Here is a 26,887-nt window from a genome sequence, read left to right on the forward strand (position 1 = left end):
CAGGATCATCTAATGATCTGGTAAATGACCTTTTATTAATTTGCATCTGTTTAATTTGCTAGGTAAAATCCTTAATGATGATACGGCTCTTAAAGAATACAAAATAGATGAGAAGAACTTTGTGGTGGTTATGGTGACAAAAGTGAGTGGTCCTTATTTTTGGAAAGAAAATTGCATTTTGTTTTTTTTTTCATTGTGATGAGTGATCGTATATGCATATCCTTAAAACCAGTGGAAATTGGTTATCTGAAAGTTTTGGTCAGCAGTAAAATGCTGGTGTGAATAGAGCTAAAATATCAGTTTCCCTGAGTTGATCATTTTTTCTGTTCTGTGCTTAGTGTTAATACTGGAGAAAGTAATTGACAGTGGCTGACTTTGATTTTATTGTTTCTTCTGTTTCTGGCTTAGAGTCCTCTGTGGTCTGTTCCTCCAGCGATTTTCTTGAAAGGAACCAGGGAACCTAGATAGTTTGTTACTAAATCTTCTGTACGGATCTTCCTCCAGTCTTGCCCTGTTGCTTTCCAAAACTAATGCCCCAGTTTCTTGTGTCAAGTTCAACAGCTTAAACCAGTAAAGGAAGAAAATGTGCAAATCGGCAAACCTGTGAGTTTTGAATGACAGCTATGGCTTATTAAAGAGAATGACTGTGACACTTGTTTGAAGTGCCTCTCCTCTTGTCCTGTAGCCAGATTGCTTCCAGGGACTCGAGCCATTCGTCTTGTAGGCATCCCAGGTCCTTCGGGTCTGAGTAGAAGTCTGGTTTTGTCTCCGTCTTGAGACGCGAGGTTAACTTTGGAATTACAGGTCCCCTTCCTGACAAAGGGAACCTTTAGTTCGGTTGCCCTTTGCTTTTGTCTGCTGTTGGCTCATTAGACTCGCTATTTGAACATAACAGCTAACAAACTCCTCCAGGCAAACCAGAGACTAGAACTCAGGAAAAGAGGTGTTTATCAGTAGAAGCACACAGATACAGATGAGATTTCAGAGCATGACTTTGAGCATAAAAAATACCAATCACTTGAAAACTTGCTAGATGCAATACCTGGCCTGTGTGTAGGAATTATAGTTCTTCACTGTTATGGACCTGTGTGTGAAATAAAGAAACTGGGGCATTCCTTGAGTTGAAGTCAGCCTTCTGCAATGCATGTATTGCTATGCACACTAAGTTTTTAAGCTTAGTTTTCCTTTTCCTGACTCTTTTCTGGATAAGACATGCCCCCGTCAAAGAAGCAAACCCACTAATCTTTTCTGATGTTCAAAACTGTATACATGTTTGCATCTTTTCTCTAAATGTTTCTTAGTCTTCTCTTGTGGCTGTCATGCTGGAAACCGCTCATTCTCAACCTCTTTGCTTTTCTTTCAGACAAAAGGAGGAAATACCTTTTTCCTAGTTTGAGCAAACATATTGTCTGAAAGTGATTCACCTTGAATAACTAGTTGTATTTTGCTAAAGTAGCTATTTTTGTTGCTTGGGCAGAGAAGTGACTCAGCTTTAAGGATATGTGTAGATAGGGGACTACACTGATACAGCTTTCAAATACTTAATTACATATCTTAACCATAAGTTGTTATATACATTCTGAAAAGTACAATTTCTGTATAATGGCTTTAGTACTATATCCAAGCAGAATTCATGCTTCTAATGGTGAATCAAAATTATATGCTTGCAAATCTAAATTTGTTGATGTTGATTTGATAGTCCTCAATTCTCCTGGAATTTTGGTGCTCTATACAAAACTCAAGTATGTGTAATGCTAGTTACATAGTGCTTTATATGTAAAGAGTGCATAAATAAAATTTGTTGAAGGTTAAGTTTCAGATTTTTAGCCTTAATTTTTAGTATTTCATTTTCCAGAAAATCACATTCATAACAAAATGTGATTTCTGCCTTTTTCATTTTTTCTGAATTTGAATGGTGGGAAAACCTTGTGCTTGTTGCACTTGTCAGATGTCTTTTGACAACTATTTCAGTTTTGTCTGAAAAAAGGTGCTTTTATAAAACAAGATTATTTTTGAAATAGTGTTTCATTCTATAAATGTTTAGATTTTCTTTCTAGATTGCACTTTGTAATCAGATAGTGTGAATGCTTAGGTGTCTAAATAAGTACTTGAAACTTTAAACATAACAAAAGTCATTATAGATTTAGACAGTCTTTCGAATATTTGTTATGCTTGATGTTGAGGCCACAGGGTCAAACACAAATGTTCTTAGCAGAACATAGTCAGTGTATTGACTATAGAAAGTATTGCTATAGAAGCTTTGTGCGTTGTCTGAATTCTCTTGTCCCATTATAGCCCAAAGCAGCAGCTGTACCGACACAGTCACCAGCAGCAACTCAACAGTCAAATGCTACGACCACTGCTGGCTCTACAACTGCAGCTCTCACACCAGTCCCAACACCAACACCTGCTGCTGCCCCTGTGCCAGCTCGTGTCCCTACCACTCCAGTACCAGCTGCAGCAGCTTGTGATCCTGCACCTGTAAGTACTCCTAAAGAAGAGAAGCCAGCGGAAAAAACACCTGAAGCACCAGCTGCTGTCAGCCCATCATCAACTGACAGGTATGAATGAGTCTCCCAAAATGGATTCTCTGTCAATTTCTGTTGCTTCTGGTTTTGGTTTTAAGTTGAATTTTCCATTACAGTGTCAGTCCAATCATTTTTTCTGTTCTACATAGCTTTTCTTCCCTCCTAACTGTAATTTCAATCTCTGGCTCGAGTATAACATTACTGAAGGTAATACGCTTACCTCTCACCCTGCACCTTTTCCTGTGGGAAGTGTGGTTTAGAACTAAACCTATGGAGTGGGGAGTTAAGTGATACAAGACTTGTTACATTCTCTTCAGGCTTTTCAGAGTTATTGTGACCCACATTTTCTTTTAAACTGAGGATATTCACCTGCATGGTGAACTCATATTTGTGAAGCTCTTCCAGGCTTTAAATATAGGTGTGTCCTCCCCCCTTTATAGGCCTCTGACAGTGTTTAGAATTATACTGGTTAGATGTGAATCATGCTAAGAAGTTCTTTACTACAGCAAGAGTCTCTTAGTTTCTGGAAAGAAATTAATTTTATTTATTTATTTTTTCATAAAATGAAAAGATCTGTAGTGTGCACCCTATTGATGAATTTTTACAGAATCAGCTTTTACCAAAATGTAGGATATAGTATTGCTCTTAATCATGTAATAACTTAAAGCTTTAAGATTATTCATTATGAACAATTCCTTGGCCCATCTGTAAGTAGCTGTGAGACCTGGGATAGCTTTTAACCTCAGTTCTCAATCAAGAAAATCAAGTGCAAGTTTGAAGTTGCATCCCTGGTTGTACTTTGCCTTTTGTTGCTTAAAGTTGCTTAAATATTGCATGGGATAAAAATTTTGTCGGCCATAACAGAATGGCTTGCAAAGTGCTGCATAGCGTCAGATCTTCATTTTTTTTAAAAGACCTGCTAGCAATTATTTGTGTTATTTATGTGAATGCTGTTGCACAAGACATTAATTTTTGAAGTGGTTGTATTTAAATACCATCAAATGTTGATTTGATATGGGGATGAGGAAACAAAGGTTGCAATTGCTTGCAAGGCTTGCAATTACCTTAAAATGTCAGCACTGATTTCTTGCACTAAATACCTTTAAGTATTGATTTAATTTTGCTATTTTGTGAAATTGACATCTCTCTTTCAATCTAGTGAAGTAGGGAATACAAATGAAGCTTCAGGCAGCAGTGGAATAACTTCCTTTTCTTTGTTACTGAGTGGTTTTTTTTTCCTGCTCAGTTTGTCCAGTAAGTTCAAAGACTAGATTAAATCTTTGATTCTGAAACAATGTTCTCCAGGTTTTCTATGCACAGATTGCAGTGCAGGAAAAGGAGTCTCAATGTGAATATTTAAATCTAACAGCAAAAGAGTAATCTGGCAAATACATTGTAGTTATCACCTGCCTTGATTTTAGTGAGTAGTGCTTGTTTTTGATTTGCTTGAGAAATTAAGTAATTACTGCTTCAGGGGTGGGTGAAGGTTTATCTGGTCTTAACCAGGCAAGCTGGTGTTCCATTTCACCTTTGCTCTTTTTCAGTTATGGTAAATCTTAGCAGTGATAAACACTAGCAAAGTATTCTTGCTGGAACAGATTTTTTTCTCACATGAAAAATGCATCTCTGCATCTCTACATTGCAGATTATTTATTTATTTTTTTAACAGCCTGTTCTACAAGTTGATTCTGATTAATCTGATGATCTTTCATTTGCCATTGTTAGGAGTTGGCAGCTCCAGTAGCCCATTAAATGTGAGGCTGCTGCAGCTCCATGAACCCAGGTCCATCAGGTATTGAGGCTGAACATGCATTCCCAATAGGTGTGCACATGTGCACACACATGCTATGTACGTACATATGTACATGGCTAGCCACACAGATCAACATGGAGAGAAACCACAGCATCCACGCAAATACAAACAGCACCAGTGATCTCATCTGCTTCCCCTCTTTGGCTGATGAGGGCGAAAGCCTGCTAGTGGAAAATATATATACATATAGAATATGGGTCCCACCAGTATTTGACCTTAGACAGTCTGTTGCAGTAGCTGTCCCCTGGATCTGCTGGTGTCCCCAGTTGCTGGCACCTGGGCAGGCAAACAAACAAGGCCTGCAGCTGTGCTTTCGTTGCTGATACTCAGCCTCCCCTTGCACACAGTCACAAGCACGTGCTATGGATGCATCCAGGAACTGGTGTGAGACACTCGGTCCACCTTGTAGCTGGCCCCTGGATCCCCTGGTCTCCCAGCTGTCTCTTGCAGAGAGAGGGAGAGACAGAGAGAGAGACAAATGCACGCACTCTAGTCCAGACCTATGGCCTTGCCAGCAGCCAGCCACCCAGCCTTACGATCTCTCCAGCAGCTGACTTGGATCGCCTGGTCCCTCCACTAGCCAACTCTCCAGTAGCTGGCCCTGACTTAAAGCCCATCCGATACAAGTGTTTTAGACCCCTCGACAGCTCTGTTGGCTTGATGTTTGTTAGTGATTGTGCAAACACCAACATGCACATCCACACTTATTGCATGCACTCTGGTCTCTTCAGTAGCTGGAACCCCAGGTGCATGGGCCACTGTAACCCAGGGCCCCTTCTCCAGTTGTTGACACTTAGACCTCCACACAATCCAATCTCTGCGGTTGCTGACTCCACAGACACACAGCTCCTGTGACTCGTGATCCCCTCTGTAGTTGCTGGCACTTAGACCTCCATAGACACAGATCAGAGCGCCCTGTCACTCAAGAATATATTTAGAAATGAATTTTTAATAAGAAGGCAGGACCAACTGTGGTGATGAGGCACAGGGCATGGCCAGACAAACGTACTGACCAGCCACCAGTTTAAACATGACTGGCCCCTCCTGACCTGTTTTCACCTCCATTTTCCCTGCTTTTCATCCCTAGTCCGTACTGATTCCCCCTCCTTTGCCTGCCTTTGGTCTTTCCCTTAGACGTTCCATAATAAATCTTTCACAATCCCAAAAGGCTTTTCCTGGCATCTGGTGATGAGTCCCAATAGCCCTGAAGGCAGTAACTCCCCAGTCTGTAGGGCAACCAGGGAGCCTCTCCTGTTGACCTGTCAGGGTGGGGAGGGAGGTATCATCCCTGGCCCATGGGGCTGATCGGCATCCTGTGACAGGCCTGGGAGGAGCTGGGCCAGGGACTCTGGTGGCTCTGGTTAGGTTATTGGGGTTCCTCTGCCTGCTGTTGTGCCTCTGTGCTCCTTTGTGTTTATGGAGATGAGCCTTTATTCCCTTTACCTAACAGCTATGATAATTTGAAAGGGAATAATTGCATATTTTAGTAGTTTACCAGGAAAGTACAACACTGAGATTTTAAAAAGTGCTTGGCCATGATCTCCTTAAGTCCTCACTGAGACTAGCCTGAGTTGCATCATTGACTTTGGTGAAGCAGTTAGAGAGACTGCTGTGTGCTTTTAAAAATCCTCCTTGTTTTCCCACCCTTTAAAGCATTCAAGCAAGCAGATGGCAATCCCTGAGCAGATGGGCAGTGGCCAAAATATGGGATGGGGGCACTGGCCTTTAAGCGCTAAAAATGGTAGCATTGTCAGTTTGTAAAATTTGGTCTCATTATAAGTCCAAGAGAGACAGCTCTTTAGAAAGGGTGTTGGTCCTTCAAAAACAAAAGGTGCCACTTACAGAGTTACAGCTGCTGCTTCTGTTTTGAAAAACAGGAAGTTTTCCAAAGTTTTGTAATTACCATTGCACTTGTCTTCATCTTACAGTACAACAGGTGATACATCTCGATCAAATCTTTTTGAGGATGCTATAAGTGCACTTGGTAAGTGGAGTGTTTTTTTTAATGTAGACATTATTTTGGTGCAGCAGGAACAAATGAGGGATTCACAGATGTTGACGTTCTCTTCTGTGTCTGTCATTTTACAGTTATAATCAAAGTACTCTTCTCTGAGAACAGAAGTTGATATCATAGAACCAGTACCAAGAACTTCTTTACTGAAGAATATTTCACTTCATATATTTTTATTGTAGAAAAAGAAAATTCTTATCCTTCCTGTGTTTTTTTTTTTTTTTCCCCTGTTTGCCTTGATATCTCTTTTAATTATTCAGCTTAAAGTGGCTTGGATAGAAGACTGGCCATAAATATGTGTAAGTTTTTCTTTTACCTTTGCTTCCCAGTGAGCAGGTCTGATAAAATGGCTGGCTTTATTACTCACTTGTTTCAGCTTGGACAGTACTGTCAAAGTATATCCCGGATACTTTTAGATTGCATTTAGATGAATTCACTTTGTCTGCTGCTATCTGGGTTGAGGAGTGAGTGTTTCCAAACACTTACAGTCAATTCACTTTTGTTCTGACAGTTTAAATGTCTTTGCTTCTCAGTGGAAGAAATGGGGTAAAAATCATAGGAATATCTGCCCCTCAGTTACACTGATGCAGGTACTTACAGAATTACTAGACAAACCCACAAACTCCTGTCACTAGAATTGTCTACTTAAAGCTTTTTGGAGGGGATTTTTCAGAGTGTAGCAAATTAAGGCACAGAAATTAGGAGGGAGAGATTTTTTTATTTTGCGTTTCTCAACTCTGTAAACATTAAGCTGCATCTTAGTTTAAATAGTTAAACCAGATAAAGAGTCACTTCCTACATTTTTGTAGTGGTGTGTGCATGTGTTGGAGGCAGGTGTTGTGACTAAGCAGCTCAAAGTCACTTGGGAGTGGTACTGCTTAACTTACTTTGGCAGTTGCCACCAGGTTTAGTTCATCTAATTGCAGTTTAAGGACCTATTTATGACATACTGTTAAAGACTGAAGAACTGCTTGAGCTAAGGTAGCTGATAAGTAGTGCAGGAGACAACCAGTCAAGTATTCTGTTATGTTTCGTAAGTGATTGCTGGTGCCAAAGGTGCTACAGGCTTCATTAATGACTCGTTATACCTTAGTGCCTGAAATGTGCTCATCACGAATACTTTAATGATAATGACCAACAAGTTTAAATGCGCTGGTGGTCTTGGTTTAATAGTTACCTTCAGAGTTGTGTGTGGGTTTTTTGGTTTTTTTATGTAGCAGAAGAGAATCAGCTTACTTATCCCTTTGATGTGAAATTTCTTTGATTTCTGTTATAGTAAACCCAAATGTCTCTTAACAGTTCAGAAATTGCAGGCGTTGAGTGTAATTTTCTGGATAAATGTCCTGCAAGGGTTATAAGCCAAAGATTTTTTTTAAAGGCAGTAGGCATGAGCTCTCTGGTCCTTCTCCTTTAGAGAGAAGGAGTTTACTCACACAAGTTCATGTAGTTTTTTACACTCTAAGTAGGATCCCAGGCATGTTCTTACTCTGGTCTCTGAGGTATATTGTCTGAAGAGACTTGATTTCACTTTAAACACAGCGATTGGTTTCTAATGAATTGCTCTTATTTTCAGTCAATTAAGCTGGCTGAAAATCAGTCTGACTGTGTTAACATAAGGATACGCATGTTTTGCAGTTTCTGTGTAGCCATCTCTTTCCCTGGAACAGCCTATGTTTTTGCTGGACTTCGGGCAGGAATTACTGTGGGGAGTATGAGGAACTGGATTTGAAAATTAGTCAAGCTTTAAAATGTTGTTTGAAAGTCAAAAAGAACAGGATCAGTTCAGCAGTGACCTCACAGATTTTCTTAGTAGCAGTACACAGAGATGGACCTGAGTGTGTCGCAACGTAACTGGTGTGTAGTTCCTGAATTATTTATTCTTGAGCTTGCTTTAGCACTACTTGTGTGAGTAGATTGTGTATGCACTACGTGTGCCCTACATTTACGGTACTTGTGTTTCCTTCTTCGGCTTTTACTTGTGCTTAATGTAGGATAAGATGTAAGTTGACCTTTCTTGCTTTCAAATTTTCTTTTTCTTTAATTTATCTCATAGTGTTCTGGTCTCTGCATAGACCATATTGGTAGACCACTACAGAATTGTTTAGCAAATAGGTAGTCAAATCAAAAGGCATTCTTTTTGCTGTTTAGCTCAATTAGTTGTTAGCAATAGCAAGGATAAACTAGTGGTGGGTGAGAAAGATCATAAACAGTAGGTTTAGCAAAATCACTCTATTGGGACAATTGTGTTTTGGCTTTTTTGCCTCTCTCAAAAGATATCCAGAAATATGTATCTTTAAAACACAAGTGTTTGGGATTTTTTTTATTTCCTTGGAAGAATGATGTGAAGTGATTAACCTTCCAGTTGTGTGTATACAGACTTGTGCATACCATTCCTTAAACTCAAGTCAGAGCTATTATTTTGTAGTCTAAACAATAAACACTCTGGTTAGTTAAGTGGTGTCAATTCATTTCTCACTTATGGAAAAAGCACAGATATTTTTGGGTTAGGACTATTTTGCTATGCTTGAGTATATTGCCCTCAGTTATACAGCCACTGATTAATTGGAAAAAGTCTTAAAAAACCAAGAAATTAACTTCAAGAAATGTGACTGTGTTAATATTGGCTTGAGTTAAATTCCTTCTCCCTAAGTGTTTAGAGCATTTTTCATATTAAACATTAAAACAGATATTCTTTGGTTCTTTTAATTGTGATGTATTTGTCCTAAAAGAGTAGATCTAATAGTATTAGTTTCCTCTGTTTTTCTGCAATCTATTGTTTTTAATGATAACTCTAAATTGTTTAACTTTCCTGCCAATCCCTTGCTAGTTTTAGGACGTCAACAATACATTCCCACTGAGATGGGACATATGCAAGCATGGGCCAGTTTTAGCCCATTTGTGCAATAAGGTGGTGGGGGACTCAATATGAAGGTTATCTAATCAAAATACGTGAGTTAAGATAGTCTGTTCTCCCTGATCCTCACTGAGATCTTAAGTGACTTTCTAGATATAACTTTAAGTCTTCGACCTGACTTGAATCCTTTCATAGGAGGTTGATTAAATGACTTTGCTACATGCTGGTGACAAGAATCAATATAGTTATAACTTGGCCTTCACTGTTTGTCATCTTTCTAACCATAGCGTAGTAATAAGATTTTATTTCACAAACCATGATGGTTAACAGCAGTTTGACAAGTAGATTTCTGCCTAGAGAGCCTTACAACCTTATACTGCAGGAGACTTTTCTAATTCAGTAAGGAATTGATTATTAGCTTTGCGGATGCCCTTAACCTTAGAGGAAAACATAGGGAGGGAGAATTACTTCAATTATGAATACGGAAGTGTCATAAATACTGTTGTTTTTTTTTCCAGTAGAAGGCTGCATTGTGTTCTGTCCCCTGGACCTTAACATTCCAATTGAATGCATAATGAAACCCCCTGAATATGTTTTAAGTTAATGAAACAGAACCATGGCAAGTTTAGTATGAGCTCCTCTTCTTTACTCTCCAATGAATGATTCAAATTTAGGGTAGAAATGATATTTCTCCATTGAAATATTTTTGTGCTCTTTTTTGCCTTACTCCCTTAAAATGGTGATTGTGTTCCTTCTAGTGACAGGTCAGTCCTATGAGAATATGGTGACTGAGATCATGTCAATGGGATATGAACGAGAGCAAGTAATTGCAGCGCTGAGAGCCAGCTTCAACAATCCTGACAGAGCGGTGGAATACCTTTTAATGGTGAGCAGCTTATTTCATTTACATTCTCCCCTTTCACTTTTTGTTTTGCCCGTGTTAAAGAGAAATTTTGACTTTGATTTACTTATTTTGATTATTATCCAATCAGAAAGAGTAATGTGTGTTCACAAGAGAATAGCAGCTCTAAGGAGAGTATCTGGAAGGCCAAGATGCAGAATTTTGAGGAGCGTGTCTTAGAGGAAATACTATCCTTAGCTATATCTGTCACTTCTTTGCTTTTATTTTATGTTGATTTATGTGGTTATATATGTAAAGAATGCCCTGTTTCAGTGATAAACTGTAACTGCCAATGCGTAGCTCAAGGAATGATTCTGTTTGTGGTGATGTCTTAGTGATAACAGTAGTTGCATTTTTGTATTAGTATCTAACTTCACAAGAGAATTTAGAGTTCCCGTTCATTGTTCTTACTAATCATACACAGTGTTCTTATTAATACATTTTCCAAACAGAAGGATTTGAGTTTTTTTTATAGCATGCTTAGTTTAACTAGTATTTTAACTAAATAAGTTTCTGGACAAGAAACAAGTTCTCATTAGGTAATTGTAGTTTTAAAGCCGAAATAAGTTTCACTGACTTGAAAGGAAATGAAGAATAGTTTCAGTCGAGCGGGCATCTTGTGAGTCATTTTAGGGTTTGTTTCGTTGTTGAATTACATCTTGTTGCATACCATAGTCTGATAGGTGAATTGTGACCATAGGAAAATGGATCTGGGAGCTCAGATGTACAGAATTTGTTGTTTATTCATTATTTTCAGTGTGTTTAGTTTTGGCTATGCTCAAGTTCATTGTAGCATACCATTTTTTCCCTGATGTTTTTTCTTTTTTCCAAATCTGAATTTGATTAAAACTTTGAGGCCAGTTACCTTGATCCAGTCCTTGCAGAATATATGCAGAATGAATTTCTGGTAGACTGACAGGGAGACTGTGACCTTGGTCTCCAGTTATAACCTTCATTATCAAAAAGGAAGTTTTTTCTTCAGTAGTTATAACTACAAGTCACTTTGTTTGTTACGTATATTGATGGTTCTAAGACTTTCTAACTTGCAGTTTTTGAACAGATAACAAATGCCAGTAAGTGGGATGTAAAAAGTTCAATTCTCATCTTTTATTAAGCTGACCAAAGATGGTAAGTATTTATTGCCCAAAAGAAAGGCAGTAGGTACAATCTGGCTGACATTGGTCTGGAAATCTCAAACATTTCTACATGTTTCATGCCTTAAAAGTGTTGAATTTACTGTGTGCTTACTGCATGTGCCATAAATCTGGTACCTCCTGGAAGTGCTCATTGGTTATGCAGGTGTCAGTCTTTTGTAGGGTGCTTGTACAGCCAGTCTGGGATTTCCCTGCCCTCGCTTATTTGTGTTTAGGAAGTCTCGAATAGAAATAGAACAGCCCTACAATGGAGTTCAACACATGGCATGTCTGCAAACCATTAAGTCTAGCTATTCTGAGCAAAACTTTTTTTCTTCTTCAGTAGGTCCTTCTGTTATGTAAGCTTGTTCCTTTCTCTGTTTCATGCCATCTTTTACTGAGTGAGTTTTCTTCTTTCTTCCTCCCCTCCCGTTGGAAAAAAGGGCGGTAAGAAGGTCTCTTCAAGATCCTATTAGCCAACACAGGTTTTTATTTTCTCTCTAGGAAAATTCTGTTGCTACAAGCGATCTATTAACTTTTCTTGATCTTGTGGAGTCTGAGCATACTCTTTAACATCCTACTGCATCAGAAAAGCTTTTAGTAGTTAATACTGGCCAATTGATGACACAGTTCTTTGGCCTTTTGCTTTATCAACCACCAAATCACCTAGGTGCTCCAAAGTGTTATCTTTTTAGATAATCTGCAGAGTAGTATTAGGATGTTGAGCACTGTAAGTGTATACCAGTCTCCTGGTTTTAAGAATCACTACTCAAAAAGTGCCTGTAAACTGCTGAAGAGACATGGAAAAGAGGAAATGAATGCATAAATCATAGTAGTTCTTTAGATTAGCTCTGGACAACCACTTGTTACCCAGGGTTCAGATGGCAAGTTCCTCGATTTTCTCAGCTCCTTGTCTGAGGATCTAGAAATTTTATAGTCCTGTACCCTTGAGCTGTGTTCGTGGACGATCTAGATTTCAAAAGATGCTACAGACTCATCTTTGGAAGGCATTTAGCTTCAAATCTGTTTTTGACCCAGGGTTTTCCTAATCCTTAATTAGGAAGGAGCTTTGGCTTTCCTCCAACCACTAGACCATTGGTTACAGCCTCTTAGTTTGGAAGCCTCTACATTCTGTGGGTAGAGCCTGGTGTGATTATTGCCTGCTCCCATAGTGAACAGTGTCACCTAAAATCTACTCCAGTGCTTAGTTAAGCTGTAAACAGATTGTTTAACTCATTGCACGGCAGAAATGCCCTTCCCACTGCCCAGGCAATGTTTGCATCCAAAATTAATTCTTTTATGTTAAGAACCCTATATTCCATATAAACATTTAATTGACATTGTACTTTATTCAGTTGTATACCTGTATGAACTAGATGTGCAGAGATCATTAGTCTCATCTGACTACCGTAATACGTAGCCTTGGTTATTTGGAGAGTGATACTTCAAGCTTAGCTTTAAGAATTAATTTGACAAATCATCCCTAAATCAGTTTGGTTAGATTTGTTTCCCTAGTGCCTCTATTAGAGAGGAAACTTAAGGTTTAACGAGCATTTGCTGTCTGGTCTGGACATAGATTGCAATGACAACATATGCCCCTATGAATAGGTAAAATCAACCAGTAATTTCATAATATTAACCAGAGTTCATACATTGTACTTACATACCACCAAATATCTGATTTGATGGAAAAATGTGTTTAAGTGGTGTTCTGTAAGGCAGTAGTAAGAGAGTTACCACAAGATTGCATCATAAATGGAATTTTTTTCCCCTTTGTGGAAGGAGGAAAGCATAGCAAGCTGATCAAACCAGATAATAATGGTAATAAAGGGACAGACAGGGAAAATTTGCATGAGTGGCTTAAATATGGACTTGATGTTGTAGGTGCTTTATACTTTGGTGTGCTTCTGAACTCGCAGATAAGGCCAAATCATGCCTGGAGCATTACGCAGTTCTACCTTTTTAGATGTAGCCTTTATGTTGGCTGTGTGTTTGTCCTTTTTTGTATTTGTCCTCATCAGCCACAGTGATGAATGTATCATGTGAAGAACATGTCATAGCAGAACTTTTAATCTACATTACCTGCCAGTTTATTCTGTGCTAGATTTACCAAACCTCTTCATTGTCTAGTTACACTGAAATTCTCTGATTAATTCCAACCCTGTTTGTTATGCTGAGTATTACCAAACTGAAGGGTGTCTTTTCCCCTTGAGACAGGTGGTGAAGTGTATTCTGTTGTACCAGTGCTGCTGCCTTCCCAGACTGATCTAGATTGAATATTCTGGAAGGTGTGGAAAAACTGAATTTTCTGTGTACCTTGGAACAAAGTGTTGGGGAGTAGAGAATCTTGTATGGTCTTGCTGCTTTGGGGCTGGGTTTGACATTGTTTAACATTCCCCCAGCTATTACTGTGTGTGTGTCAGGAGGTTTACTGCTTTGTGGAGCTACTTAGGTTCATCCCTCTGAACAGTTAGTTACTCTTTAAAGTTTGCATACAGGAAGTGAAACAAAATGCAAGTTAACTATTTCTATAATAGTTAGAAATTTGATTATATACAGCCTTTTCACACTCAAAATAGAAATAAATGGCAATAATACCACTATTAGCTGGAGAAAGGAGATCCAAACAGCTGTGCTCTTATCTCTCTTAATTTCCTGCCAGCTAAATTATGTGTTCCTTAATCAACTGTATGACATCTATAACCTCACTGTAAGCATTGTATGCTGTGATTCTGTGCTGTAATGTAACTTTATTTGCATAATACCGTAACATAAAGTTATAACTTTATAGTTGGTTAAACTTTTTCACATCATATGTATTAGTACAGGATTCAAAGCAACTTTTTATTTATGGAGTAAAATGCATTTAAATCTGAACAAACTAATGCATCACAAGGTTTATTACCTTACTACATGGCTACACAAGCCATATATTTTTTGTCAAAAAAAAAAAAAAAAAAACTCTCTCCCCAGTATTCTTCTCCAGCGGTAAATGCCTATCTGTCACTAGCATTGCATTGGCTATGTATTTGCACTGAAAGTATTAATGTTGTCTTTTCATTCTGGGAGCTAAATAATACATACAATAAAACAAATACCTTTTAGCATTCTGTAGGTAATAATGTGATCTGTGGCTTTAGGGTATACCTGGAGATAATCAGGCTGTGGCTGAACCTCCTCAAGTAGCAAGCACAGGTGCGCCTCAGTCTTCCGCATCAGTGGCAGCAGCAACAACTGTACCTACAACTACTAGTTCTTCAGGAGGTAAGAAAGATTGTATTTGAGAGGCTCTGATAAACATATGCACCTAAACTCACTGCAACACAGAATGCTGAAGTGGACTGGTAAAAGTGAGTTGCGTAAGAGCCATAACATGAAAATTCCGTAAGTGTGGTCCCGCTTGGAAGAAATGACTTGTTGTATGTGGATATGTCTGTAATAAGGCATCAGATTTTTAATACTGCTGTGATCTCACACCATTCCTTTGATTCAGTGTTTTGGTTTTAAATGCAAGACCACAAATGTGGATGGGGTTGTGTTTTCTCTCACTTAAATCTGTCTTCCTACTGTTGTGGCTAACTGTGCTGTGCTGACTGTGGCTATACTAACGCATTTACTGCTGGGGGAAGTTGGAATGTCGAGAGGGAAACATGCAGTAGGCGATCAGGCATAGTGCCTCTGAGACCCATCCGTCAGCTAGCACCCCTCGTTCATCAGTGCGCCACATGAAGGGAGTGGTAGTGCCCATTGAAGAGAATGCCGTCTAAGAAGAAATAAATACATGAAAGGAGCATAATCAAGTCTTATTTAATTTGCAGCAAAGAGAATTTCCAAGATTTAAGCCTTGTTAGAGGCCAGAATGCTAAACATACAGGCAGGAGTGACAGGCAGTCATGGCATCATCCATAAGTAGAGAATGGGGGGAATGGTTTATTTCAGAGCACTTTTGGCTGTGCCTGGTTAAAGGCAATAGCTAATAGCATAGGAAAAGTGGGAGGCCAAGACTCACTTCAGAAAGATAGAATTGACCCAATTAGAAGGTATGCCTCTGTTTTAGGCACAGAAACGGAAGCTGATTACTGTCTCTGGATGAGATTACTCAGAGATGAGATATAAGGAGAAAAGTGCAGGAGATCTAGGAGAAAGGCCTGTGGGATCTTCAGAGAAAGCAGGGTGAGAAGAATGTACATCATTTAACTTTGTTAGAAAAAATACTGAACTAAAGCTATGGAGTAAATCAGAGTGAAAAAGCAAGTTCTGTTCTTCTCCAAGGTGGCAGGTGTTGTCCACTTTCATATGTGAGACCAGTTAAGGTGTCAAATCTACTCTTTCCCAGTCGGTCAGAGAGGAAGATGCTAGGATACCAACTATTTGGAAAAATTGTCTTGCTTTGAAAGGAATCTTCCAATTTAGGTTAACTAGGAATGTAAAGTTTTATTCAAGTTAGATTGTGTACCTTCTTACATTCTAACTTGACCCTGGAAATGCCATGTTTCTATTTACAATTATGATGTAGAACTGTATTTTACAAAAGTTTTGGTAACTTGCTTTTTAAAAATGTTTCTCTCTTTGATTTTCAGGACATCCTCTTGAATTTTTACGAAATCAGCCTCAGTTCCAGCAGATGAGACAAATTATTCAGCAAAATCCTTCTCTGTTGCCAGCATTGCTACAACAGATAGGACGGGAAAACCCTCAACTACTGCAGGTGAATTTTAAAGGAGCGCAAAATAACATTACTAAGTGTAGCTTTGAAGAAGGTGAAATGTTGATTCAGTAGGATAACATGTTAATAGCAGTTTAAGAATGCTATTATGGGCTTTCCAGCAGTTACTGCTATACAGAACATATTTTCTGTAGCATTAGAAGTGAGTCTCAATCCCCTTATAAGAGGCGCAAAGGGTGTGAGGAAGAGGAGAGGGTCACTGCAACTGGATTTAATCATGAAATTGTATTTTTTGATGGTCAGATTTCATTATTTTTCTCTAAGTGCTTTCTACACATTCTTTTGGCTACTTAATTTGCTGAAAATAAATAATGTTAGCTGCCTGTTGGCAGGGCTAAACATGCTTTGTTTCAGTATGTTGCTTCCTCTTATTCTCCCATATACCACAGCAAATAAGCCAACATCAGGAGCATTTTATTCAGATGTTGAATGAACCAGTTCAAGAATCTAGTCAAGGTATAAGTGGTGGTGATGGCAGCACTGGAGGAGTAGCGGAAGCTGGAAGTGGTCACATGAACTACATTCAAGTAACACCTCAGGAAAAAGAAGCTATAGAAAGGGTGAGCCTTTCTGCTTTTAGTTGTTTGGCTATTACTGTAGGGTGCTGACTCTGCTTGGTGCATGGTTAAGATACGCCTTAACTTAAACTGTATATGTAGTAATCTATGACTCATTTCTGATATTTCATAGCTGCTGTAGTCTGTTTAAATCACATCTGTTCTTGCTGAATAGCGATTAAGTCTAAACTCTCCTGAACCCGTCTTATTTAGAAAATGCAGAGCCTTTTAAGTGATCAGAGATCATCTGTAATAATTGATGATTTGAATGAGTTTCACTGAGGAAATAGACCTTCAGGGAGTAACTCCTCCTGCAAAAGCCTCAGACAGTAGTGTTCAAGATAGTGGTAGCTGTGGTAGGTTGCCAGGTTCAAAGGAGTGTGCATGAGCACTGTTTGCAAAGTACTTGGATGTAAGAGCTCTCATCATTAAGTAGATTAGTTGAAGTCACTACTTAACCCAGTTACTTGGCTATCTATTAGTTAGAATTAATTAGTTTTAGCTTTCTAAAAATGCATGTAAAATTTCAGTATAAAAATCAACTTTTGGGGGTATATTGCATGCATGAATATTGTTTGTAACCCTGACTAAATCTGGATTTACATAGATGGCACTGCCTCTGAGATTTTATTTATTTATTAAGATCCAATTACAAGGACTTATGATGCCATACTATAGTATTGTTTTTGTTGTATATCAAAGACACTTTTTTTAGCTGGCAAAGCGCAGGGTAATGTAAGGATTACCCCAAAAGCTCTTTAATCTAGCCTTTAGTTTTCTACATCTGAAGGAAACTGATAGTTGATAAAACTAGTCTTTTTGCCCGTGTACTTCTTTACAGATTATCCTTTCTCAAGTCTGCTGCATTTCCCTTTAAAACTATTTTTATGCAGTACAGCATTATCACTAAGCCTGCTCGAGAAGGTACAAAGAGAGATGTACGCCTCTTCCCATTTCCATGAAAGACACACCTGAAAACTTAGTACTACAACTGACACATTCATTCTGTTTGTAAGCATGATACTAAATCTAAGAATGGATGATAAGAGATAATAGAAGAGAGATTTGATCTGCCCTGTATGTAGAATGCCTTGCAGGTGCTGTGAGAATTTTGAGAAAATCTGCAAAAAAAGATTGTATTTACTTGCCTGTGGCTAAAACTAAGATTTGTTTGTAGAATGTCTAAATGCAGACTAATCCCATTTCATTTGGCGCAGTAACAAGCCTTTCTCCAGTAGTCTCATCCCCCAGTGTAATTGTGTCCAAGATATTAGTCCCCAGACTTTCTGAAAACCAGATTGCTCTCAATTTATTTCTCATGGCTGCAATTTTTAATCAGATCTTTTAAAACCAGATCCTAGCTGGGACAACTGAAATTATGGCTTAATGTGGTGTGTTGGACTACTTACCAGTGGTCTACAAATCACAGGCTGTAAGCTTCTGCTCCAGGCGTTTTTTGTTAAAAGTACTGTGCTTTGTATAATTACTAGATTAAAATGTGCCTTGTTTTCTTTTTTCTTTTTTTCTGCAGCAATGCAGTGTGTAGTTACTTCCTAACATTACTGTGACCCAGGTCTGTTTTAATAACTTATTTTGGCAGTGAAAGCAAAGTGACTTGACTTTCAGTACTTCATTAGACTCCTTCAAGTCACTTTGTCAAGTGAGAACTTAATTTTGCTTCCTAAAGAAACAGGCTACATATTCTTTGTTCGCTAAAGACTATATTGAGATAAGCAGCAATGTTTATTTCAACAAACCAAAAATGGCTTAAGTGGCATATGAAGATATTAAACATACAAAGAAGCTTACTGTACAAACTGTGGTTTCTAAATATGTTTCTCTTCTTCAGTTAAAGGCGTTAGGATTTCCTGAAGGACTTGTGATACAAGCATATTTTGCTTGTGAGAAGAATGAAAACTTGGCTGCCAACTTTCTTCTACAACAGAACTTTGATGAAGATTGAAAGGGAGAGACTTTTTTTTATCTCACACCTCACACCAGTGCATTACACTAACTTTGTTCACTGGATTGTCTGGGATATTTGGGCTCATATCAATAATGCTTGGTGTATGGTATATGGGAGGGTGGGGGGGAAGAGATGAAAATATAGGAAACAAAGCAAAGAAAAATACAAGTATGTCTGCTTTAAATTGGCAGATGCAGCAAATCACACAGTGTAAAATATGCAACCAAAAATCGGCTTCTGCAGGTATTTAGTTCCTTCTATAAAGTGTAGGTTAATTTTTTTTTCTATGTTTTCACTCTTACTGTACTAGTTCCAGAAATGTAGTGTAATGCCCTGCTTCATGTTCCTTTTCCTTAACATTGGTATTGGAGATTGCCGTTGCTATCTAGAATCTACAATCTGTATTTCATGGCGACACTGGATAGTGGCTTTGAGAAATCTAAAGTACCTGAGCAAATGTAAACATGAATGCCAAAATATGGGTAGTTATTTTGCTTTTTTAGATGTATTAAATTAGTGCAAGAAGCCCGTTATTTTGTTCAACAATTTAAAAAATGAATCCCTTTAGATGGAAACTCATTTTAGTTAAAAGTGTCTTGATCATTATTTGAGAACCCTCCTCCCCTTCTAAAATGATCTCAGAAGCTGTATATGTACAGGTAAAATTTTTCTCCTGTTTACATTTCTTATTTTTGGGAAAAATGATAGGTATCTAATTACTGTTTACTTCAATGTTATGTTGCAGTAAAGGTTTGAAAAGCAATGATTGCATGCTTGGTTTTGTTATACTAGCTCTTGTGAACAGAGTGGTTTTTTTCTGCCAGCAAAGAAAATGTAAGCTTTGTTTTTATCCATCCCAGTAATACTTTATTTATTATCAACTCAAATTTTACTTTCCTACTTTTTTTGTAAGGGATGGTCCAAAAAATACAGCTGTTAGCATCTTAGAACCAAGTGTCTAATATTTGTAATACTTTAAACTTTATTTTTATTCCTACCTTTGGGAAAGGATGACCACTCTGAAGCTCTTGGCATTCTGTTGCTCTTGAATAGGTTGTAATGATCAAGACATTTCTGTTCGGTAAGGCCATTTTAGGATTTGTTTACTTTGTGAGAAAGATAAGTTCAAAAACTGAGAAATTAAGCAAACAAGTTATTGCAACCCAAAAGATTACACATACATGCTTTTCTTTTAAAGAATAAGGTTTAATTACAGAGATTTGAATCTTATTTCTTGGTACCTATTTGTCATTATTTTGTTTAGTGAGCAGGAAATTTAACATTCTTAAGACTCACTGACTTTTAGAGACAACCTTGCTAGTCAATGTAGTGCTAGTGACAAAAAACAAATTCCAGTTTCTCCTAAAGATATTTTGTGCAACACTTCCTGAACATACTTTGGGGATATCATGAGTTTTTTATTGTTGTGTTCCAGCTAGCTGGTTACAAGTTTTTTTTCTACAGTAACTAAGACAATATTAGCATCATTAGTGGTAAAGCCTTGAACTGTTGTACCACTAATAATACTAATGATTTAGTGGTGCAACTAAAGAATGATTTCTGCTTGGAATATGTAGAATTGGATTTAATTACTGCTTATGCTCAAACTACAAATCATGTATCTGAGAAAAGAGAAGGAAAAAGAGGTGGAAACACTTGTATTCATATTTTGTTTCTTCATTGGTTGGCCTTAGTCTGTTAAATAATTATTTGCATAAAATAATGGAACATAATAAAACCTTTCACTGCTTCTCTGTAGCCTTAAACATCTATGATGTTTTTCAGATGGTGTGTATTTTAATTATTCAGATTTTTATTCTTTAACATTTCATAGGTGCATAATGTCTAAGTGATCAGTATTGCAAACAAAATCTATCAGTACAAGCTGTGATACTGCTCAATACAAAATAACTCTTTCATAATGCTTTCATTTTACAGAGGTTAACATTAATATCTAAATCTGCCAGTACATTTCAGCTAAACAGGAGTATCAGTATATTTATGGTACTGCAAGCGATTGGTTTTAATAATGTGCAGTTATGCAGACAAAAAGGGGCTAATAATTATCTGTAAAAGGACTAGCTGCCAGGTATTTGAAAAATGCTAATTTTATACAAGGACTTCCAGAATGTACTTTACTACATAGTTAATATGAAACTAAAACAAAAGCTTTGGGACTATGGGAGTCTTCTTGACCAATCATATTGTCTGCTCTCAGAAATAATTATTCCTTCCTCAGGAAGATGGGGAATAAAGTAAGAATGACTGTGAGTATTTCTAATCTGCTCCTTTCGGTTTTCATCCTGAAGCATTTACTCGTTATAAGTGCATTTGAATTAAACACTGGTTATCTTGCTCTTTAGGAAAGAGCAAGCAGCTGTGGTCATTTGTAGGTTTGTATACTGGGTGCCAGAGGAGTTTATAGCTGCCCTCATAGAAGTCTTACTGGTTATGATGTTCCTATTTTTCATTGATGGACTCATGTTTGTATGCCATTGGTGGTCTGCCTTCTGATGAAGAGCCAGATACCAGATATATATGCTAGCAAAAACAGTATCTGCTCAGTAGTGGGTTACTTGCTAGGGAGAACCACATATCTCTCTATAATTGCAGCCAAAAAGGAAGAATATATGGAAGTCTTATGCTGTTATGCTGGTAAGTGTGACCTGAACCAGTTGCATGGGTATGATGGTCCCCACTCAATATCATGTGCTGCCATAGGAACAGAAATTATCTGCACAAGTATGAGCTTTCCAGGTTGGGGAGCTGCCTCCTCAGGGCTCTGCGAACAGTAGCCAAGAAAAGCAAGCATTGCTTCTTAAGTTTTATTACTGGAGTCCTTACTTTTGTTGGAAAACTTTTAGGTGTCTGCTTACTGAAAAATGAATGAAAACCTCTGAAAGTGTGTGTGTGTTTTCACCCTTTTATGCTATTCCTGATGGACTTTTCATTGGGAGAAAACATCTTACTCTGAAAGTTGCATCAGCCTTAGAGTTGTTAATTCCTGTGTCCACTGTACTGCTGCATTATAATGGTAAGGTTCGTTAACTTTGTCCAGCATCCTCTCATGAGTCTAGATAAAACCTGAGACATTGATTTGATACACTTTATTCTTACCACAATAAGGTAACTCTTTTTAGGAATGTGAGGCAATCACTTAAGTCAAACTGTGACTAATTTTAAAGTGTCAGGCTGAACTCTTTCTTCAAGAATACACATTAATGAATGAAATTGGGAGCCACAAAGCTGAGCCCCTGCTGGTGTAGGTGGATCTGTCACCTTGGGGTTCAGGGGATGTTTCAGTTGATTTTAGAAATTTGGGAACAGGTTTGTTAGTGTTTGAAGTTTGGTACTGATTTCCTTCAAACCCAGTCCTGTCTGTGCATAAAAGAAATCAACTCTAGAGTTTCCACATTTGAGAATACTTCATAATTCAGTGGAAGTGATAAAGGGGGAGTGACAACCTCTGTCAGTATTATTTTTTGTTCTTTTTCCTTTTGTGGTTTGGGAGGCCAGCAAGATGTTCAGCTCTTCTAAGTTAATCACATTGTCTTCTGAGAAACTCTATTTTGACACTAAACCTATATAGTTTTGAAACTATGAGGTAGAAAATGGAACTTGACTAAAATATCTACAAAGGCAGGTTTATTTCACCCTGGATGAAATGATGTGCAGGAATAATTTAGTTTTGAAATTATGGCAAAATACATGATTAGTCGTCAGTGCTAATAATTGGAATTTGTGGTCGCAGGCTGTAGCTGATTCTTCTGGATTCTAATTGTCAAGTGCCAGTGCTGTTTTTGTATAAAAATATTTCTTCATAGAAAATAAGACCTGCAAGAAAAGGGGACATTTACCTTTTTGATTCTTGTTAGAATTCAACTAGCTTCTCTTTTCTCCTTCCTGAAATGAGATATACCTCTTGGCTAGGCAAAAGCAAGAAATATTAGTAATAAGCAGTTTAACTCTAGTTCTAATCAAAGCACATTTTTTGAAGAGGCTAGCATCTGTGGTATTTCCTGTCCAGAACTGCGCTGAGATCAATAAATTCAGATGCATATTCCTAAGCAGTGAAAGTGTTCAGCTAGAAAAACAGTAATACACTCTAAAGATTCTTATCCCCACTTACCCCTGTGCTTCAGCGTTTCCCTCAGTGCACACTTATAAAATGGTATCTACTGTATTCTTTTGTTCATTGAAAGTCTAGTGCTAAAACTACCACTTATGTGAAAGTTTTCTGTTGTGTATACCTATGCAGCTGTGCCTGGAGAACTGGAATGCAAAGTGTCTTTAGCTTGCAAAATACGTACCTTGCTATTCTGCTATCCTATTATGGTATGGCTAGAAGCACTAATGCAAATACTTTGTGCCCTAGAGGGCAAGGAGCAACATCCTTGAGATTCTTGTTGACCAAGATAAGGATTTTAGATGTGATAGACTGGGAGTGACCAGATACTTCAGCAGGCACTTTTGTTTGCCATCTCTTGCTATCCTTGTAACATAAAGCATGCAACTCAATGTGCAGCAGCCAAAGATGGGAAAATAAGGCAATGTCTCCAAAGTTCCTGTGTGGCCTTATTTGTAGAATTGGTCAAAATCCTTTAAGTTCAGGTCTGTGTGTCTGTGTTTTTAATGGTATATTTGAGTTAAACATGCACTCCCCCCCCCCCCCAGCTCTTTTCACTTTTGAAGAAAGCATGTGAGCTGCAAGGGAGGTGCCATCAGTGCCTGCTAGTGAATGGAAGAACAAGAATTCAGAGGCAGGGGTTGAGGTATAGGATAGGAAAGTGATCAGCTCTCTGGGTGGGGAATGTAATGAAATAGTGACACTGAAGTGATGAACGCCAGGCAAATGGACTAGCAGATGTTTCCTCTGTGAGGAGGCTAGGTTGAAGTGAGGAGTCTGCATCTAGAAGAGGAGATGGCAGTGCTTGTGAAAGGGCATGGCTGGGAGAGTTAAAGCAACTATGTTAAACATAGAGAAATGGAGTCACAGGGCAGGACTGAATGGAGAGCCAGCTAATGAATGAATGTTTGGGATTATGCAAGTAAACGCAAGTGTTAGGTTGGTAAAGAAACTGGGAGCAGAACTAACATTTATATTCAAGGAGACTTCAAAGGCAAAGAAAAGGGTTCCTTTTTCATCCATTAGCTCTTTGTCTAGCAGGTCAGTCATCATGAGCTGACTATTCATAAAGCATGTTCTGACTAAGAGACAATAAAGAGGTTGCAAAATAAAGAGGGCAATAAACAGGGACAGACCACAGTTTGCTACATGTTGTCTTTGAGATTTATGCCAAGATACAGTCTTAGCTTAACCCTACTAAGCTTAACCCTACTGAAATGCTCCTGTTTTTGAAGGTGGGGGGAAAAAAAAGTCATTTGGTTTTATTTCCAACTGTGTATCACCTTGTTAAGACCTAATCTGCCCTTCAGGCCTCTTCAGAAATCTACTCCCTTTGCTGTTTGAAGTGAGAGAAATGGGTGATCAGCCTAAACTGTGCATTTAACTGTTTGCTTTATTTGTACCTTTTTGTAAAGTATCAAATTCCCCTTTGGCATTGGGCAGTGTTATGCAGCATACCAATGGACCAATGCTGCAAAGTTCATTTTGGCAACTAATTCTGTTGGGATCAGGTCACACCAGCATGTTTCTAATTCATGCCTGTTCTAAATTCTAAACTGAGACCTGTGGGAAGATGCCAGAGCAACAGCTAGGAATAATCTCTGAAGAGGAACAAGGTTAAGACGAGAAACTATCCGAATATATGAAGTATAGCTCTAAATCAAGATCCATATTATTTTTGCAGTTGCTGAAAGAAAATAAGCTGTTACTAAATGAGGACATAGCTATATTGTTTTTCTTTCACATTCCCATTTCTCAAAATCCAAAGTAACTGTGGCTCACTGGTGCACAAGTACTAAGGAGGTAAAGTATGTAGACCATTTTCTACACCTGTTTAAAGTGTGCATGCAGTGTCCCGGTCACTGTTCAAAATCAGTGATAAATTGACATTCCTGAAACATTTACCCTTACTTTGCCTTGAACAAGAATGATGACTTTGCTCACACTCAAGATAGCGGAGTGAAGAGATGTTACTGCTGGTTATAATTGCTTGGCATGACCATTTGTGGAGAGGAAGGAAACTAACATTTAATGGCAGCTTTGTTTGCTGCTGCTGCTAGCAATGAGGGTTGCTTTGTGTTTCTGAATTCAGTTCAAAGTGGTTTTGCTTCAGAGCTGTTAGAAAAGAACCTGTTGCTTTGCACGTTTATTTGAAGAGTCAACTTTTGTCATCTCTGAGTTGTATTGCCCCACTGCTTGAAATGGAAGCTAGTTGAAAGAAATCTAAGGGTGCTAGTGAGAACAACTGAGAAAGCCACTTGCTGCTTCATGGAGTGGTAAGACCTCATCCTTTTCTGGGATATATTACTAAGCACAGTAATGCAAAGTGAGGCTGAATGCATCTGATGCACTGTATCCTATTTTCATGATGTCAGGCATAGACAGAAAGTGGTATTTTAATGTTTGCAAAACATAATTTGGGGAAGGAGAAGGGAAATTGCTTCCAAATTACTAGTGGTGGATCTTTAGCCACAGCAGGTTAATTAGAAGAAAAAAATTTGTGTTCAAACTTGTGCCAAAAAAAAAAGTGACCCCCAGTCCTATTTTCCTCATGAAAATACCATCAGCACAAGTCATTGGAAGTTATATGTGCTACCAACTTCAACTGCTTTCTCTTGATGGACCATGGGCTCAGTATCCTGTTTGTTACCTAGGAGGAAACAAGGAAGTGCAAGAGATCTTGTTGAAGGTCAGTGTGGCAAGAAAAATAGGCTTGATTAGTGGGGCCTCTTCTAGTGTATAAGCAGAGTTCTGTCATCTTTCATGTATTTAGATTTTAAATTGAAGACACTGATGCTGGGTTTTCTGCTGATTGCTGCCCTGATGGATTTCATGGTGTCTTCAGAATACCTTCAAAATATCCAAGTGATTAAGTCTGTGTTTACATAAACTAGGGATATCTTGTTGGTAGGATGTCATTTGCATGAATATGGTCTGTAGATGGAGAAACTGGAAACTTATCATATTACACCTAGCTTAAAAAAAAAAAAAAAAAAAAAACTCCACTTGGCTGTCACATCATCTTCATAGGCCATACGGGTCAACGTGTATGTTACAAGTGTCTGAAAAATCGTTGTTGTTCCTGTTCTTATGTAACTTCTTTTTAGATAGACAAAAACAAGTAACTCAGAATGCTGAGACAATTGAAAGCAAGTTTTCTACTTGCTTGCAGTTTATTAGATTCAGCTAATCTCCAGCACAGTGTATTTGTGGGTCTGTGCTTTGTTTTTATGTACCCACTCCAATGCCTTGAAAACTGGTGCAACTTTTTCCTTTAGTTGGAAGGATAGAGTCATCCTTAGGCAGTGGCCTTAATCAGGTAAAAGTATAGGTTGCTTAGTTTAATCCTGCTCTCCCTTTGCCTCTGACCCCAGCCACACTGTTGCTTGTCTTCATGTCAACATTCAGATTTTGTAATTGCAGAGTAAACTACAGTAGGGAGATGAAAAGGAAGGATGAACAGTTTGGGTATCAAATTAAACTAGCAACCACTAAAGTGTGAATAGAGGGCACTGAAAGTTGACCAGGCTTCTTGTGTGTCTTGGCTCAGAGAGTAGCTTGAGAGGGGAGAAAAGGACAAAGTGATTGAGCATTTGGGACGAGAGAAGGCAGAACATTTGCCAGGTTGTTTTTGAAGAAAAAAAGTTTTCCAGAAGGTTTTTTTGAAGCTCTTCTGGGACAGTAGAGTTTAAGTCCTGGGTTAGAGAGTCTAGCAGCATGCAAGTGAGGTGGCTAGAGAGGGCAGATGCTAGAAGACATGTCTGTTTGCGTTGTTTATATGTGAGGGTTTGAATAGATGTATGAAAATATGTGTGCAGCTTGAAGAGTTGGACATAACTTATTTCGACTGAAAACTGCATCTGTTTTATCAAGCAAAGTGAGCGTAACCTCAGGATGCCAGAATGCATGCTATGTTTTAATAGAGTCTGTTTTTCCAAATCTGAATATGTAATTCTGAGAACAAGTAAAACTACAGAGAGCTTGGGTGTAGAGATGGAAAATGCAGTCATTTGGTTTTGTCTGAGAGAATGGAGTATTGTTTGGTCCTGTGCTTTAGCACAGGCTACTTGAGAGATCAGAGCAGCTTTAGCAGTGTAAAGGACTGGCTGTTACACTCTTAGAAAAAGTCATGATCAGGAAGGAGGTGGGACATGTTTTTTTGAAAACACTGGCCATTGGCAGGCTTTTTAGAGAGCTAAGTGGAATAATTAAAACCTTGGTTTACATTCTGTGTTCTAAAATGCTGCAATCAATTGCTTCTAACTTCTCAGC

The 26,887-nt window shown here is 38.3% G+C and overlaps 1 protein-coding gene across 4 annotated transcripts in view; it reads left to right on the top strand.

The window, feature by feature from the left end:
- Positions 1–20,255, top strand: part of RAD23B (RAD23 homolog B, nucleotide excision repair protein) — a 36,364-nt gene extending 16,109 nt beyond the window's left edge. For 3 of the 4 annotated variants that reach the window (XM_067316490.1, XM_067316492.1, XM_067316491.1), the window contains exons 3-10: positions 63–142; positions 2,296–2,561; positions 6,270–6,325; positions 9,965–10,092; positions 14,381–14,504; positions 15,821–15,948; positions 16,356–16,526; positions 18,373–20,255. In XM_067316490.1, coding sequence (XP_067172591.1) covers positions 63–142; positions 2,296–2,561; positions 6,270–6,325; positions 9,965–10,092; positions 14,381–14,504; positions 15,821–15,948; positions 16,356–16,526; positions 18,373–18,486 — 1,067 coding nt within the window. In that variant the 3' untranslated portion in view covers positions 18,487–20,255. The remainder of the gene's footprint in view (positions 1–62; positions 143–2,295; positions 2,562–6,269; positions 6,326–9,964; positions 10,093–14,380; positions 14,505–15,820; positions 15,949–16,355; positions 16,527–18,372) is intronic. The other variant, XM_067316493.1, reaches the window with a different exon arrangement.
- Positions 20,256–26,887: the final 6,632 nt, after the last annotated feature.

Source organism: Apteryx mantelli, chromosome Z (assembly GCF_036417845.1).
Source record: "Apteryx mantelli isolate bAptMan1 chromosome Z, bAptMan1.hap1, whole genome shotgun sequence".
NCBI lineage: Eukaryota > Metazoa > Chordata > Aves > Apterygiformes > Apterygidae > Apteryx > Apteryx mantelli.